The following is an 18,288-nucleotide window of genomic DNA, read 5'->3' on the forward strand; positions in this document are numbered from 1 at the left end:
TCATGAAATGTCGTTAATGTCATATTGATGATTCTGTTATCTGTGTGTCATAACGCCGTTATGACAACGCCGTTGCCACAACTAATATCAATTTTTATTACGAAAATGCCGGAAGTGATTGAAAAAAGAGACAGGGTTTCAGGAAGTGCTATTTAGAACTCAGGGGTCCGCTCATTCAAATAGTTATACCTGATATTCTAAAATCCACAATACGTCAGACGGTAGCGAACATATTCAATGTAAGAGAATTTATATAATGATTCATCTGAATCTAAACGACTCATATTTCAGCTTAATGTTTCTACAATCAGAAAGACTGTGAATGAAGGAGATGGCAAAGAGTTTCCTTCTATTGGGATACCCAAAAAAGTGGTGGCATTTGAGAATTTTATGTTTGAGTGAATTAATGCGAATAGCTTATTAAGCCCGTTTGCAAAAGCCGAGAATTCTTTGGAGAATTCTCTACAAAATTCTCGCAAGAAAACGGCAGAGATTATTTAGTAACTCAACAGAGAATTCTACCGAAAGTGCGTATGTAACGGTACATAATTCACGGCGCATGAAATCTCGAATAAATTTTCTAGAGAATTCTCGGCTGTTGCAAACGGGCTTTACAGGATTTTCGATTAATGTCATCGTAGAATAAGTTCCCGAGAATTGATTTTTCTATTTTTCATTTGACTTGTCCTATACATTGTAAATATCTTAAGGTACCAATAAATACCTAATTATAATTATTATTATTATATCAATGTATTGAGAGGAACAGCCACAAATACGCGCCAGTTGTCCTGTTAATTGTTTATTCATGTGAAATTTCTGTTCAAAGGTGAAGTTCATCTTGACTTGAAACTTCCTTTAGGTAATTCCTTTTACTTATATTGATGCAAGATGATTTTTGTTGTAGAATTTAATATTCTTTTAATCATCTGTTTATTCCTTCGGGAGATACCCATTCCTAACCACTGCATCATATGCATTTCATCTTCGGGTTAATATTTTTGAAATCTATAACTGATGTAACGTATTCGAACTTTAGCCAAAGACGATAACGAACATTAACTTTCCTCAAGCTAGTGCATATTATGATATTATACTGATCTGTTGTATTTTCCATGCAAATAACTGTATCTGGTATGCCTTCAATCAGTTTGTATAAACTTCAATTATGGTCGTCACATATTTTCCGAAGAGATTCGACATTGTGATAAAATACGTAATAACAGAAACTTTTACGTAGAACGGGCAACATAGCGTTGATTTAAAACAGAAATGTTTCGACAAGCGTCATAACCCCACATTTTCGTACTATCCAGAGTGAAATGTGTCAAATTTCCAACCGAGTGCTAAAATAAAAGTGAATGGAGGATAGGTATTATTGAAACATTCAAAATTGTGATATTTGTTGAAGTGTTGATGCCTCCAAAGCCATCATAAATCGATGGATGTTGAGTCCAGTATTCTCTACCCAGAATGGTGAAATAAACATTTTGGAATCACTGTTTCAATGTTGGTTACATAAAGGGTATTTACAAATGGGTTTGGAAACACGAAACTCTAATGCGTAGTTTTTTCAATAATATCATATTCGAGCATGATAGTAGAATAATCTACCTCTACTGGCTACCTGTTATAAAGTCGAACAAGAGTGCTTTTCACAAAATCGCTTCGCCATAATTTCAACTCCATCACAGTGTCAGGAAGTCGGTATCAAGTTTCCTGATGAATAACTAACAAGCTCCCTCAGCTGTTTGTTGTGCTTAATACTTCAGCGCTCTAAACTCTCCATTGAACTTTCAGTATCCCCGGATATACTCGATACCCGAACGAGTCCAGATTTGATAGTTGACGAAGGATCTAATGTCAGTTTGCACTGCTCTGCGCGCGGATCACCGGAACCTAACATAACGTGGAAGAGGGAGGATGGTCAAATGATTCCCCAAGGACCAGATAACTACGGTAAGTTTCCGTGGGTGAATAAACTATGAACTTGAAATCCGGAATCGTTTACCACTTGTTACTTCGGAGGTCTTGTAGACTCTGGAGACGAAAAAATAAATTAGGGCAACACGACCGTGAAATCCAGAAGTTCTTGTAGGGAAATACGAATTAATAATTTGATATCAGTCTCTGTGAAACTATTTTTGAGCTAGTCAAATCGCACTGCCAAAACTGGAAGCAGAGTTCAATTTTTGTGCGAACTTTACTACACTTGCCATTTCCGAGATATTTCTTTGTAGGATCGGTCTAAAGCTTTACCACCCCCATGGAACTTGCGAGTGATTTTCATAGCGAAATAGTTGTATTCTGCTTTTCACCTGTAAAGTTACAACGATTGATCTGTCAGTGTTAGATTGATCTGTCAGTGTCAGATTGATCTGTCAGTGTCAGATTGATCTGTCAGTGTGCCAAGTGCAGGATCGTAAATAATGCAATTCGGGAACTATCTTCTTTACAGTGTTACGTTTGAACCACTTATCGTAAATAGTTACGGATTCTTGTAAGCTACAGCTACAGATCACTCAAAACCTCCAGAAATGCAATTTTCCTGCTTAGGAAAAGTTACAAATTGCCCAACAGGTTAAAGCAGAATACCACCATAAAGACTACAATTATTGAATTCTGTAAAAATACACCTCCAGGCAGAGAAGTCACTCTTCTTTCATTATTCACAGAAATAAAATCCACTTCCCAATTGAAGTGAATCTTCGATAGAAAACTCACTTATTGCACTTGAATCGAATTTTTAGCATTTCTTTATATATCATGTGGAGAAGCTTATTACATACACAAAAAATATGGTCCTCATATCAATTAATTAAAAAATTAAAGGAATCACATTTCTGTTAAGCATTGATGAATTTAGTAGCCTTTCACCTTGAAAAATTAGTGTTGGTTAAACGAAGGTTTCAGTCAACACAAAATTGCTAACTAGTAGAAGTGCTGAATGTACTCATGGGGTTGAAAAGCAAGTGTTACAATCGTCACACAAGATCGGCCAATAGGATTAACTGCACGACGATGTGTAAGGGAGTAGCGGCGTGTGAGGTATCGTTGGGTTTTCGAACATGATATCTGAAACGTATAGATGAACATCTTGTCCAAATTCATTTCGCTATCACCATTTTGAGAGTAGCAATTTCCAAACAGGCATAGCTCTGAAATGGCAAGCGTAAAGGAATTCGGACGTAATCTAATGATAATGTAACAAATGGTTTTATGCTTTCAGTAATGGCAGGGTGATTTGGCTGTTGTAGCTTTAAGTTACTCTATTTGTAACCAACTGAACAACATCTCCCGAAAAGTTTTTGAACGAATCATTGAATGAAATCCTAGGTATTCTACATTTCCTCAGAATATGAAATACATATTGTTTACCTGAAGGTTTCTTTATACAAATTGAGATTTGGCTATAACTATAATGTATGATCCAAAGAACTTAAATTGAGAACTTGCTGAGTATTGAATTGTTTTCAAATGATCGTCTTTCACTTTCCCAAATATCACTACCAACTAGTTTTATTTGATTCTTTTGTTTCAGTTGCGAGTGCAACCGGATCCCCATTGAATATTTCCAAGGTGAAAAGAGACCATATGGGTCCCTACTTATGCATAGCTTCCAATGGTATACCACCATCTATAAGTAAGAGGATTATGTTAATCGTACAGTGTGAGTACTTTTTATTATTATCATCACCACCCTATTATAGGTTATGAGTAGAATATAAAAAATCCACGATCATATTTCACTGCAAGAAAAAGAGTGAAATAAGCATATTCGTTTGTATGTTTTCAGTACATATAATATAGTAGCAATGTCTTGTACATACTACAAGACAAGCTATTGATTCTGAAAAAATTATTTTGCAGTTCCACCGACAATCTGGATAGAATACCAATTGGTTGGCGCATATGAAAATCAAGAGGTAGTTCTCGAGTGTCATTGTGAAGCATTTCCCAAATCTATCAACTACTGGACGAGGGACAGAGGAGAAATCATATCACATAGTGAGTCGATATTTTCCGTTTAAATTTTTTTTTGTCAGAATTTCGAATTTATGAGTGTTTTTTTATTGAAACGGTATCGTGATCAGTTTGTCCAAACGTCTGTCTGTCCAGCAGTAAACTCTGTAACCGAATGAAAACAGGTAAGGAGTTTCCAGATTGGGTTTAATTCGAGTGGTTGAATTTGCTAACTGAAATAATTCGTCCAATTGTTTTGGAGTTATATGTGAACGAATATTTTTCCTAATATCTGAAGGAATGCCTATTCTAAGAAGTTTTTGTAAGGTACTAGAAGAAATTCATGCGAATCGACCCAACATTTTCTGGATTTTTCGAAGTACAAATTTCGACACGAGTATCTGACACAAAAATTGTTTTTAAAGAGCAACTCTTCTAGTAATAAATTTAAAAATTTCATCGATCTCGTGGCAGTGGCGGTTCCAGGAGTTATGTTAGTTTGGGGGCATTATTTTGTATTTGAAATTCGGTGATATGTCTTTGAAACATATTTTTTGAAGAAGTCTTCAGTGACAATGACGATTTCAGCCATGCGCTTTGAAATTTTCATTTTGCTCAGTATGAACTAGTCAATAAAATCAGAACCAACCTGTGAAAGAGTCTCTTTCACTTTTCATTAATCATCACTTGCAGTTTGGAACAGAGGTACCTACCTAAGTGTGAAAGTTCAATTTTTCATATTCACAATTTGAGTCTATTTCTATATTTTTCTTGTGCAAATATGGATGCTAAATCTGTAATTTCGAATGAGACTTCATCTTAATTGGAAACCATTTTAACCTTATCATTTATATGTCAAGTATCAGATTACCTTGTGAATGACAATTGGTATATCCATGTCACCAAGACTGCGGGATGTCCATATTACATACTGGATTGGCTCTTTTGGAATATAACGATCATTATCATGATCGGAAAGTCATTTCGAGCATTGTGTTATTGATGGAAAGTGGCCTTTAAAGCACTCACAACTTTGAGGGCACCACGCGTAGCTCACTAGTTAACTTGTTTCATAATACACTATTTCGATTCCTTACATACAGTAGGATAAGGAATACATCAATACATCCTCATACATAGAGCTCTAAACTGAAAGGTCATTGGGTTCAAATTTATGCGCCAACAACTGCAAGGATAAACGTGCTCAAGACATAGTTCCAGAGACATAAAGTGTATCCGAGTTACATAATATAGAGCCCTTCCTACTAAATATTGGTTATGTTCGTGTTTGTTATCACCATTGTAACTCCAGTTGCCTCCATTGATCACGGATTCAAAGCGGGAGCATCTGATACTGCCCCGCAAATTCGAGAATCCGTTCAGAAGTTAGGAGACAGAGGGGCTCGGATTATTTGATATTCGTCCTCTGGTCAACTTTATGTAAACCGATTTCTCTTCAGATCGCTCTGAATGGGACGAATTGTATACTTCGTGGGATGGAATGAATCAATTTGTTTCGACTTCCGAGGATGGATCCGATTGGAATTCTTGAGGTCGCAATAAGGTCTTAATTGAACCCATGTCATGGGGTTTATGCCCAGTAAGGGACTGCAGGATGAATTAAATTCGGACGGAACAGATTTGTCGTTTCCGTGTGCCGATCCAGGATTCTGAGCTTAACTCTGTTCAGCGCAGGGTTAATAAATATCTGAAATACAATTTTCACCACCCCCTACCGCAATAGTTTGCGATATTGAATTTTGACGTATATTCGAGACGATTCAAGAAACCCTATCGTTTCGCAGTTTTTCATATAAAGATGAATCCCTATTTCCCTAGGTCACGCTTTATCTCGAGAACGACTTGACCAATTACATTAATCTCTTGTTTTAAGTTTTCTAATAGTTTTTAGGAAGTATCAAAATTTACGGAAAAACTCAACTATGACGACATTTTATTTGGCAAGCATATAATTTTTTCACATACCGCGGAAACGATTCTGATTTGATGAAATTTTGTAAAAGACTTAGGGTGAAGCCCATTATAGTAGGACAATTTCAACGAAATTTTGTGTACGGATTCCTTTAAAAACTTGGATGATTGAGATTCACAATCGTGTTCGGCAAGTGGTGTTGCACTCAGCTTCTATTCAATTATTTTCTCAACCAAGACATAATGCTCAGGGTGTCTGTCGGAAAAAGACCCTAGACTTATATGCGAAACTATAGAAGCTACCGAAAAAATTTTCAAGAAAAATTTGTTACGGGTAAATCAATCTTCAATAATTCATTAACAGAACACGACTAACCCATTTGTATACAAAATGACAATACAAAGTTACCTTTTTTTAATGAAACACCCTATATATAATTTGACTTTCTCAGAAATGATATCTGATCGCTTCGCTCGCACGTTAAAATATCTCATACATTAATCGCTTTCATTAATAACCTAGTTGATTAAATAACTATTCTATGTTCATATCGCAACGTTGATATTTATGCGGCCGATCGAACAATTCGAGAAGTCCATAGAGGTATACTCGAGTTGTGACATTTCGAGTAAATCACGTTGATATCGTTCCCTAAAATATCTGTTAAAGAATGTGTGGAGCTGGTGGAAGCTGCAGTTGTAGTACATAGATATATTGAATACTCTTTAACCATCATAATTTTTTTGCAACCTCCACAATTCATCTTTTCTCAATTCACCCGTTAGGTACTACGAAAATCAATGGGATGTGCGAATAAAATAGTTATTTGGAAAGCTACTGAACACTTCTATGTTCGATTACCCATGACAATAATGCGTTAATAGGAAATTAACCAATAAAAGGGTTCATTAAACAGCTAATTTCGTGTACGTTAAAAAGTTCTATTATTAAGAGGTCGGCGGAAAATATATTTCAACTGTAGATTCTTGAGGTCCAAGGACACACTATTTGCTTTCCTATTTTTCCCGATTCGGCACTGATAAAAAGATACAGCCATTTTAAATTTTCATGATAATCTATGCGACCCCTGGAAAAACAAAATTCCCTTCAGAATAACTACCTTAATCTATGACACTACACATCTGTGGATCATTCAAACAGAGTTGCATTCAGCCAGTACCCAGTTTTCCAAATATCACATATATTTTTTATTTTATCAAATTACTCAATAAAGGCACATTTCACGAGAAAATATGAGGAATACTTTTGTTCTACAAAACTTTTAAATATTCTTTAGATAGAGTCCAACTTATTTTCAGAAGTTCTTTGAATTTTTGGTATTCAAATAAATCAAAAAGTATATTCCGAAAAAAAAAACCGTGTCGATTCGATAAAAATATAAAAAAAAAGTGTTTCTTTTGTCCTCAAGAATCTACTGTTGAAATATTTGTAGGTGTCAAAAACTCACCCTGTATATTTAACGAGATATTTAATTTCGCTTCTCAAGCTCTATTTTATCGTTGAACAAATATAGTGTGTCTGTACACAAATTAGTTAGTCGTGTTTCATTAGCGAATTTTTGAAGACTGATTCATGCAGAACAAATTTTATTTGAAATTTTTTTCGGCAACTGCTATACATTCATATGTAAGGTATAGGATCTTTATCTTGCGGATACACTGTTCATAGGATTTCAAAATGATGAAGTACTTTTAATGATGTGAGAACTGTTGAGTGGAAGAGACAATAACTCATAACATGTGTCAAAAAAAATGTGTTACAGTCAAGCTTTGAAATCATTTTAAACGTGTGGGACGAAAGATGAAATTTTCGTATGTGGGTTATCTAGGATGATTGAAATACACAAATGAGCGCGTAGGTGGCGTTGCAGTCGAGTAAAGGATATTTTCTCCCCACCGACTGGAATGGTTTTGATGAAATTTTTTGTGTGTAGCGGGTGTGGGTTCTGATGGTTTAGATTCACAATTAGATCCGATAGGTGGAGTAGCTATAGCTTGTCCGATTTCAATGAATTTTAGTCGGAGCAGACAGAAATATTGTTTTTCTGTATGTCAAAACGTGAGGTCCAAAATTTCAAAAAAATTTCAAAGTTCTGGATGATTTCGAGTTTTCCAAAATTCGTTGCACGCATCAATTGGCAATGTGAAATTTAAAAACATCTGGGTTAGGCGTATTATCATTGTTTTCCGCATATATGAGTAGATCAAACTCCAAATTTCAAACGAATTACGTTTATAATCAATTCTATGTTTTATGACAACCTCTGTTGGTTTAGTTTGTACAGAACAAGTTTGAATGATCATCATAGGCACATATTTCGCGTCTGTCCTTGGTTATGTATATTAAATGGCCTCGAACGGTTCGTTTGAGACGCGGAGTTCTTGATATATGATTATACCACTTAATCGTTGAGGTGTTCGCCTGGCAGAATGAAATTAACGCATCCCTTCTTGAATTATAACAGCAAATCCCCAACTTCCAAATACTGTCACGTTTCATATATTCATAAGAAAAATTGTCGGAGGCGAATGCGTAACGCAAAAGTTTTTGGCAAGATTAAATAGTTTGCTGGAGAAGCTAATCCTGAGGATTGAAGGGTGATCTTTATATCTCGAGTAGAAATTCTGTTGGCGAATTGAAGCATCTATGGAGAATTGGGAAAGAGTTTTCAAGGGCGGCAGTATATTTGAGTATTTGATCAGAAACATTTCTAGAACAGAGTTTCAATAGTATTAATGATTCACAAATGTAGAACATAAAGCAATATTTTGCAGTGCCGGTATGGTTCTGTATAGTTTTCAGCTATTCTTTATCTTGAAACGTTGTAATTTTTTACCGATTAAACAAAATAGCCTCTCAATATTCTCATGAGTACCACTCCAAATCAATCCAGACATTTTTTTTTGTGTAGCAGGGGGAAAATCTGCAAGTCAGACAAACCACCTTCTCCTGAGGGGGAACAAATGTGAGGATTCTCACTCTCCTCAGCTCGAGACCCACTAAATACCCTTAACTGCTTCTTGAATATTGGTTCTGGGCATTTGTCTATAAACCGTTCATCTCTTAGTCGGTTTTCTTCTTATACACTGTCGTGCTGGGATTTATGTGTTTATCCTCTATTGGATAACACTTTATTGGATTATTCAATGAGTTTCTGTTGTATTTTAATCTCTGTTTAATTGATCTCTTGATCTCCTTCAGTAAATTCGCATTCTCCTTTTGTCTTCCTCTGGGTCGTAGTCCACTAGTCCCCTGAGTTCTTGATTCGGATGGTTTTTCACTGTTTCGTATAATTTCTCTGCTTTTCTGTTAATGAATTCCGTTATGTTTTCCCATTTTGGGTCCCTATAAATCTGTCTATTTCTGACAAAGCAAGGTGCATCTATTGCACATCGTAACAGCTTGTTTTCAGTGGCCTGAATTGATTTAATATGGCTCTTTGCCGCGAAACCCCAGTCAACTGTTCCATAAGTCAGTTGAGGCCTAACAACGACTTTAATAATCTTCAATTATGTCTCTTTCGACATGTGGCTTCTTCTTCCTATCTATCTCTATAGATAGATGCGATGCATAGACTCTATAGTCTATGCATCGCTTCTTTCGTTTTGTCGATGGTTTGTTTGATATGACTTTTCCAAGTGAGTCCTTTGTCAAGCCTTATTCCTAAATATTTGGCTCTATTTCATTTTTTTTCATTTGTTTCGTCAATCGTTTCTTGTAGAACTCGTTCTATTACTTCTGAGTTGTGGTGTCGAGTTGCTATGCCTGTGTCGTCAGCATATAACGTTAGCATGGTTCTTGGATATCGTGAATGTATATGTTGTACAGAGTTGGCCCAAGTACTGACGCTTGGGGTACTCCAGCCTCTATATCTCTTGTTGTGGAGTATTCTCCTTCCAATTTCACGTAAAATTGTTTATTTTGGAATCCCTCTATAATGTATTCTGTGAGCCTTGATAATTGTTGCTCTGTTGAATTCTCTCCTCTGAATCCGAATTGTTCTGGTGGTATTAGTTTCAGATTTTGGTTTCCTCATTTAGCCTCGTGGCTATAATTCTCTCTCCTACTTTTCCTAATGCCGGCAATACTATTCGGTCTGTAGTTTTGTGGGAACTTCTTCTCATGGAGGTCTTGGAATGCTTTATCGAACACTATGACTTCCGCTGTTTTCCATTTTTCCGGGTAGTGTTCTGTCCTCATAATTCCATTCGCGATATTTGTTAGAGCAGCTTTACCCTTTCTAGGTTATTTCTTTAACATGACATTCCTTATTTTATCGCTTCCGGGAGCTTTCCTCTTCTTCAAACTTCTAATTATTTTTCTGATTTCATTTGGCGATGTTAGTTTGTCTATTTCAGCAGCTGCTAGTAATTCATCCATTTCTTCTTCATTTTCTTCTTCAGTTCTTCCAAATCTCCATTATCGTCGTCTATACTGTAATTTATTCTCTATTCTCGTTCTATCGAGTCCGCCAAAGCATCTGCCTTACCAGTATTGGTATACGCCATTCCCCTTTCTCCGTGTAGGGGTGGAATTTTAGTCTTTTCTCCTCGTAGGCTTTTTGTATTCTCCATGCAGAATGATCAATTGTATTCAGTTCTTGAACCCTTTTCTTCCATCTGCTTGTTCTTAGATCTCTCAGGTCATTAATCCAGACAAAAACATCTGCAGATATAAATATGAATAGGTATAAACCAATTTTACTATATACCGTCGAATGCTGGTAGATGCTGATCATGGTTTCAGTCTTGTTAGAACCCATCAAAATAGCTCTCGCCTGGAAGTAAAGTGTTCAAATTATGTGATATCTAGTTCGAAACACTTTAGTGGGGAAGAGCAAAGCGAATCAAATCTGGAATGGCCTAAAATATGCTACGTTCTCACTTTTACAAATATCGAGTCCAAAGTAGGTTTTGCGATAAAGTTGGCTAGTAACAAAAAGGAAATATGTAATCAAGTAGTCCGGGGCGTCTTTCACCTTTTTCTCGAAATTATTTGTTGTGCGACCAGCAATATTATCTGCAATATAAGAATGAAAGCCCACGATTTGAAATGAACAAGTGATTGATGAAGATTCAACTAAAAATTTGATTTTCCTTCCAATGGTTAATAGAGAAACATCTTTCATGAACCTGTCATATAATCACATTGCATCACGAACTACATAAACCACCCTCTGGTTTTTCGACATCCTAACAGTAAGCTTGAAGGTGACAGCATAATTACCACGATTGATCAGTTAATTCCTTGAAGCCTGAAATGAAGCAGCGTTATTTAATCAATTCCTTGTCAGTTGAGAGTCCTCAAACTGACGCAGATTAATAGCGTTGCAATAATTCAAAACGGGCACGCTGCAGAGCACAACACTGTTCAACGGTTTACGAGTAGTACTCCGACGATTAAGAGTTTATGAACAATTATGTTCATGATCAGTGAAAACAACGATCCTTCCGCAAACATATTTAACACAGTCAATTAATCAAGTATGCTTGGTTTAACCTCGGCTCATTGTTGACGCATTCCCTGCAGCCAGTTCTGGTTGATTTGACATCAGAGCGCTGTGTGGATTTTTTGCTACGTGGAAATCGACTCCCTCCTTCTCTTTACTCAGCATTCAGCTCCGAGATTAACAGATTAAGGTTCGTTATTTTCGATTATTAAATGGTGGAAATAGATGAAAACTTTTACCCAAGTAAGTACTTGTTTTTTATTTGAACTGAAGGGAATAATGGAGGCACAAATAAAGGAAAACAGAATATGCCAGGTGGGGTAAAACTTACTTTTTTTTTAGTTTCCTCATCTTCCTATATATTGGACATGAGGATGCTTCCACTTTATGAAATCAATAAAGCACTCTTTTCGATGAGAGAAAATATTATACCTACAAATTTTCTCAAATTTGAGAAATGACGCCATCGATCATTATTTGAATTCTACAGGGCGAGTCTTAGACTCTCTCTGTTCTATTTCACAAATGTTTCATCGAAAGAAGTGAATTTCGGAATATAGTTTTTCATTCATGTGATCTTTTTCGAACACAAGATTTCACCCATTTCTTCCAGTCTTTTCATTAGGACCATTATGTACCATAAAAATAACAGAAATTCTTGAAATAGAGCTGGACGCTGTCTAATGAATATTTGAACGTTTTATAAAATGAAAGTATTCCTCATATTTTTTCGAATAATTCTACGTTTTCGAGTAATTTGATGTTCAAAAATAAATAAGTATCTATGAAATTCGAAAACTGGGGTACTTTAACTGAATACAACTCTGTTTAAAAAATCCACAGATGTGTAGTGTCGCAGATTCAGCTAGTTATTCTGAAGGTGATTTTGTTTTTCCGGGGGTGGCACAGCTCATTATGAAAACTTTAAATGGGTATATCTTTTTATCAGGGCCGTATCGTAAAAAATGGTATGGGAAAAAAGTGTTTCATTTGACCTCAATAGTATAAGTATAAGTATAAGACTCACACTGTATAAGATCGATGTAATTTTTACTGTTATAGAATGTTACTGCACCACCCTGTATATGCTGAGTCAAGTGCTGAATTCGGTCACGCGCGGATTGATATTTTCGGGCATATGTCTGTTGAAGATGTTATGTTTTTCACCAAGTCTTCTCAAGTGAAAGTGTACACAAGAATTTTCGAAGTTTCCCCAATAAAAGGAGAGTTTCAAGGTAAGGTGACGTACTTTTCACAGACCCGAACCGTTTTCGAAATAAGTTTCAATTTTTCAGAATCTTTTTTATTTCATTTTTCACTTTTCGAATATTCTTTTTCAGTCAATTAAATTTCTTTCATACAGTCCATTTCGAATTCTTAACATTTTGGTCCTTCGAGCCGGATTTTCGTAGTTGATTCAGCATTTAACTTTCAAAATTCCTTAGAAATTTCATAATTTTGTATTTTCATTGCATTCAGTTGCACGGAACATCTGGTGATGAGATAAGAACATCCACCGATGTTTTGAATCTAATTCAGTCTTCGAGTTCACATATTTATTTTCTTTCAATCCGCAAGATAAAAATAATTAATCTTGATAATTTTACTCATTTTTCCTTTCAGCTCTTTTCGTCGAAAATTGAAAGTAAATACATTATTTCTGTTTCAATTTTCTTTCTTGCGTTGAAACACAATTTTGAGAATAAAATATCGATTGATATTAAAAGTGATTCTTTGGTATTTCTTCACGATTTTTGCACAGTGCCTCTCTTGTTAATATCAAAATGAGTGTGGCTAAACTTAAGCAAAATAGAGCTCTACGTCAGCTGCATATTGACAACATTGAAGAAATTTTGAATTTAGCTCAATCTGCAGTTGATGATCAAAGCTTATATACAAGATTTAAATTACGTTGTGACACTTTAGATGAAATATATCAAGAATTTCAGGATATTCATAAGTCGATCATTGCCATGTTAGCGACAACTGAAAATCCTGATTTCGAAATCGAAAAACAAGTAAGAAGTAGTTTCGAAGACAATTATTTCACTATAAGAACAATTCATGATAGATTATTTCCGGTTTTGCAGTCATCTTCTCACGTTCAGACCGCTCATTCATCGAATGTTAAACTTCCAAAAATTTCGCTACCAACCTTTGATGGAAGTTATAAAAGTTGGCCTACATTTTACGACATGTTTACTAGCCTCATCCACAACAATTCTAGTTTGTCCGATATCGAAAAGTTTCAATATCTTATTAGTTCGTTATCTACGCAGCCTTTAAGTATTGTGAAAGGTTTTCCTTTGATCGCTCGAAATTACGAGCCAGCTTTCAAGACGTTAACTGAACGATATCAAAATGTTCGACTTCTAGCTAACTCGTGTTGGCAAGAAATCGTGAATACACCTAAACTTCAGGGTGAATCGGCTGGTGGGTTGAGACGATTGCTCGAGGTGTTTTCAGAAAATTTATCAGCGCTAAAATTATTAAATCTTCCAACGAATAATTGGGATTTCGTACTTTTTCACATAATGATTCAGAAGTTAGATTCTTCAACGATAAAACGTTTTGAATTGAATCAATGTTCCACAGAGATTCCTTCATTTAAAACCTTGCAACATTTTTTGCTAAATCAGTGTATAGCGTTAGAATCAGTCAGTTTTTCCATTCCGCAAAAACCGAATCCTCAACCTAAACCACAAGCTTCTCATACTCATAAGAAGAGTTCTACATTTCTTTCTCGCACTGAAGTTTCCGCAACTCATGCTAGCAAAATATCATGTAATTTCTGCAGGTTGGAACACTCAATTTACAAATGTCCTTCGTTTCTCAATAAATCTCCTTCAGAGAGATATGAAATAGTTAAGCAAAGCAACTGGTGTTTCAATTGCCTTCATTCTGGCCATACAATTTCTTCTTGCTCTTCTAAATCTTCTTGTCGCTCATGCAATGGCAAGCACCATTCGTTGATCCATTTATCTAATAAACCGCGTTCCTTAGAATCTCCATCCGACATTTCATCCAGCTCAGCTCAAGTACTTGCAAATGTAAATTCATCACCTTCTACAGTTATTCTCGCTACTGCTATAGTTGAAATACAAGATGGTTTTGGAAATTTTCAACATGTAAGAGTTCTTTTAGATGCTGGTTCTCAGGCCAATATCATAACACGAAGTTGTTCAAATAGATTAGGTCTTAAGAATTGTTATACAAATTGTTCACTGTTCGGTGTTGGAGGAAACGTTTCATCCTCAAATCGAAGTGTAATGTGCACTATGAGGCCTTCAGGACAAGTGAATCCCTCTTTCACTTTCGATGCTATAGTTCTACCCAAAATATGCTCGGAAATGCCTAATTTGCATCTTCCCTCGAACGATAATTGGAGTACTCTGTCTAATTTAAAATTAGCGGATCCGAAATTCAACACTCCTGGACCTATAGACTTACTACTTGGAGCTGACTTGTTTCCTCTGATTTTGAAAGGAGGTACTCTAAAGGGTTCTACTACAGAGCCATCTGCAATAGAGACCATTTTCGGCTGGGTTATAATGGGAAGAGTGAAATCTTCTCCTTGTGTGAGTTTCAATTCATTTCATGTCGGTTTGAATTCCGACCTAGATTCAACCCTCAAAAAATTTTGGGAAATAGAGGAAATACCCCAAATTCAGGTGATGTCACATGAGGATCAATTGTGTGAAAAAATATTTTTGGAGAGTTATTCACGTGATTCATCGGGTAGGTACATGGTGACTTTGCCTTTTAAAGAATCTACTCCTCTTGTTTTTGGGGATTCATATTCATTGGCATTACGTCGTTTCCATGCATTGGAACGTCGTCTTTCACGGTCGAAAACACTTTATGAAAGTTATCGTGATTTCATGAAGGACTATGAAACCAGTGGTCATATGTCATTGGTTTCCACTGAAGATGTTGGTCAAAATGCTTGTTGTTATTATATACCCCATCATTGTGTTGTGAAACCTGAAAGTGTTTCCACAAAGTTAAGGGTTGTTTTCGATGCCTCAGCTAAGGTTCCGGGATTCAACTCTTTGAATGATCATCTTCTTGTTGGCCCACGGTTACAAGAAGATATCATTGCTCTCTTGCTTCAATTTCGCATCCATAAAATTGTTTTTTCAGCGGATATCAAGCAGATGTATCGACAAATTCTGATTAAGCCGGAGCATCGACGTTTTCAACGAATTTTCTGGAGGTTCTCACCATCAGAAACTGTCAAGGTATATCAATTGAATACTGTCACCTATGGGATTGCTTCAGCACCTTTCCTAGCTCTACGAACTCTACTACAATTAGCACAGGATGAACAGAAACATTTTCCTAAGGCTGTCAAGGTACTGACTTCGGAAGTTTATGTGGATGATATCTTGTCCGGAGCTCAGGATGTTCTGGAAGCTCTTGAAATTCAAAGAGAGCACATTTCTCTACTGAAGAAGGGAGGTTTCGAATTGCGAAAGTGGAGTAGCAATTCTCCTGCGTTATTGAGTGATATTCCACCAGAATATCAGCATCAATCCCATCTCGATTTCAACTCTGATTCAGCATTGAAAGTCTTGGGTCTGCAATGGCACCCATCTACAGATTCTTTCTCTTACTGTGTCAAAATGGAGTTGAAACCATGTACTAAACGTACTATCTTGTCGGATATTTCTAGCATTTTTGACCCCTTAGGATTTCTTTCACCTTTCACCTTCTTGGTGAAATATTTGATTCAATACCTGTGGACGTTAGGCCTAGGTTGGGATGACCAAGTTCCTGAGGTTGTTGAGAGAAAATGGAGTATATGCAGGTCTGAATTGTCAAATTTAACTGATATAAATGTACCGCGTTGTATTGTTATATCACCTTATGTAAAATGTGAATTACATGGATTTGCAGATAGCAGTGAAAGGGGCTATGCTGCAATTGTTTATTGTCGAACTATGGCCTCTGATGAGTCCATAACCACTTCTTTCATTTGTGCAAAATCGAAGGTTGCACCGATAAAAAGAATTTCTCTCCCGAGATTAGAGCTTTGTGGAGCTTTGCTCTTGTCCAAATTAATTTCATACGTTCTAAATGTTTATAGTGGCATAATTACTTTCGATGAAGTGTTCGCTTGGACAGATTCAACCGTGGCACTCACATGGATAAAGTCCTCACCTCATCGGTGGAAGTCTTTTGTTAGTAATAGAACCGCTAAAATTCAAGAACTAGTTTCACCCGAGCACTGGTTTCATGTAGCATCTGAACATAATCCCGCTGACTGCGCGACTCGTGGTCTGACACCGAAAGAACTTAAAGGGTGCTCTCTATGGTGGGCGGGACCGAGTTGGCTACAGGAAAATGGAAATTTTCCTAGAAAATTGGATAACGATCGCGTTATTGATTCGTTAGCTGCGGAGGAGCAGCGAGTTATGACATTTGTTTCATGCATTTCATCTGGAATAATCGACCAATTAATTGAAAGGTATTCATCTCTTTTCAAAATTCAATATATTCTTGGATTTATTATGCGTTTTATTCATAATTCGCGGCATTCTAATTCCAGACAACTGGGGCGGTTGTCAGCTCTTGAAATGAGAAGTTCGTTTTTCCAACTGGTGAAACATGTACAATATTCTGTTTTCAGCGAAGATATTGATAATATTAGGAGGAAGAAACCTCTTGTCAAGCATCTTCGGAAGTTGAATCCCTTTATTGATGAACAGGGAATTCTGAGAGTTGGGGGTAGATTGTCATATTCCGGTCTATCCTATGATCATAAATATCCAGCATTACTTCCTTGTAATCATCGTCTTACTGATCTAATCATTGAGTGCTATCACCGAGTTCATCTACATCCAGGAGCTCAAACGCTTCAATTCATATTATCCCAATTTGTTTGGATATTGTCTGCAAGGCGGGCGATTCATCGAGTTGTTTCGAAGTGTTGCACATGCTTCAGAAACAATCCTAAATCAATCCAACCCTTAATGGGAAATCTTCCTCCTGTTCGTGTGACATCTGTCAAACCATTCCAATGCGTAGGTGTGGATTTTGGAGGACCGTTTTTCACCACCCCTTCCAGATCAAAGGGTGTCAGATCACATAAATCCTACGTATGTCTTTTTGTGTGTTTTGCTACCAAAGCACTCCATTTAGAGCTCGTCTCTGACCTATCTTCGTCAGCCTTTCTGGCAGCGTTACGAAGATTCATAAGTCGTCGAGGTCGTTGCAATAAAATTTTCAGCGACTGTGGCACAAATTTCAAAGGAGCCTCCCGTGAACTTTCTCAATATATGAAGGAAGCAAGTGAAGAGGAAAGAATTGAATGGGGCTTCAATCCACCCTCAGCTCCACATTTTGGTGGGTTGTGGGAGTCGGGCATCAAATCGGTGAAGTCACATCTTTATAAAGTCATCGGTGAACAAAAATTAACATTTGAAGAGTTTTACACTGTTCTGGTTCAAATAGAGGCTATACTTAACTCTCGCCCTCTTTGCCCAATGAGCTCTGACCCAAATGATGTTTCAGCACTTACTCCTGGACATTTCTTAACCCTAGCCCCCCTATCAACTTTTCCTGAACCTGATTTATCGGAAATTCCTTTGAATCGACTTTCTCGGTGGCAACTCCTTTCTCGTCTTCATAGAGATTTCTGGAAACGTTGGCACAAGCAATATCTCAACACACTACAGCAACGCAAACGGTGGTATAATGATAGTACTACTGTGCTTTCTCCGGGTATGCTCGTTCTCATAAAAGACGAGCAATTGCCTCCCTTACGTTGGCGTCTTGGGAGAATAGAAAATTTACATAGTGGTGAGGACGGTAGAGTTAGAGTTTGTACTCTTCGAACTAATAATGGCACTTTGCAAAGACCAGTGGTGAAATTGTGTCCATTACCTCAGTAATGGGCATAGATTTATGATCGATGTTT

At 36.7% G+C, this 18,288-nt stretch overlaps 1 protein-coding gene across 2 annotated transcripts in view; it reads left to right on the top strand.

Moving 5' to 3' along the window:
• The window catches only part of LOC123315252 (lachesin-like), a 71,515-nt gene that overhangs the window by 42,865 nt on the left and 10,362 nt on the right, over window positions 1-18,288 (top strand). For both annotated transcript variants that reach the window (XM_044900873.1, XM_044900874.1), the window contains exons 4-6: window positions 1,801-1,959; window positions 3,542-3,670; window positions 3,871-4,008. In XM_044900873.1, the coding sequence (XP_044756808.1) occupies window positions 1,801-1,959; window positions 3,542-3,670; window positions 3,871-4,008 (426 nt within the window). The remainder of the gene's footprint in view (window positions 1-1,800; window positions 1,960-3,541; window positions 3,671-3,870; window positions 4,009-18,288) is intronic.

Source organism: Coccinella septempunctata, chromosome 6, assembly GCF_907165205.1.
Source record: "Coccinella septempunctata chromosome 6, icCocSept1.1, whole genome shotgun sequence".
NCBI lineage: Eukaryota > Metazoa > Arthropoda > Insecta > Coleoptera > Coccinellidae > Coccinella > Coccinella septempunctata.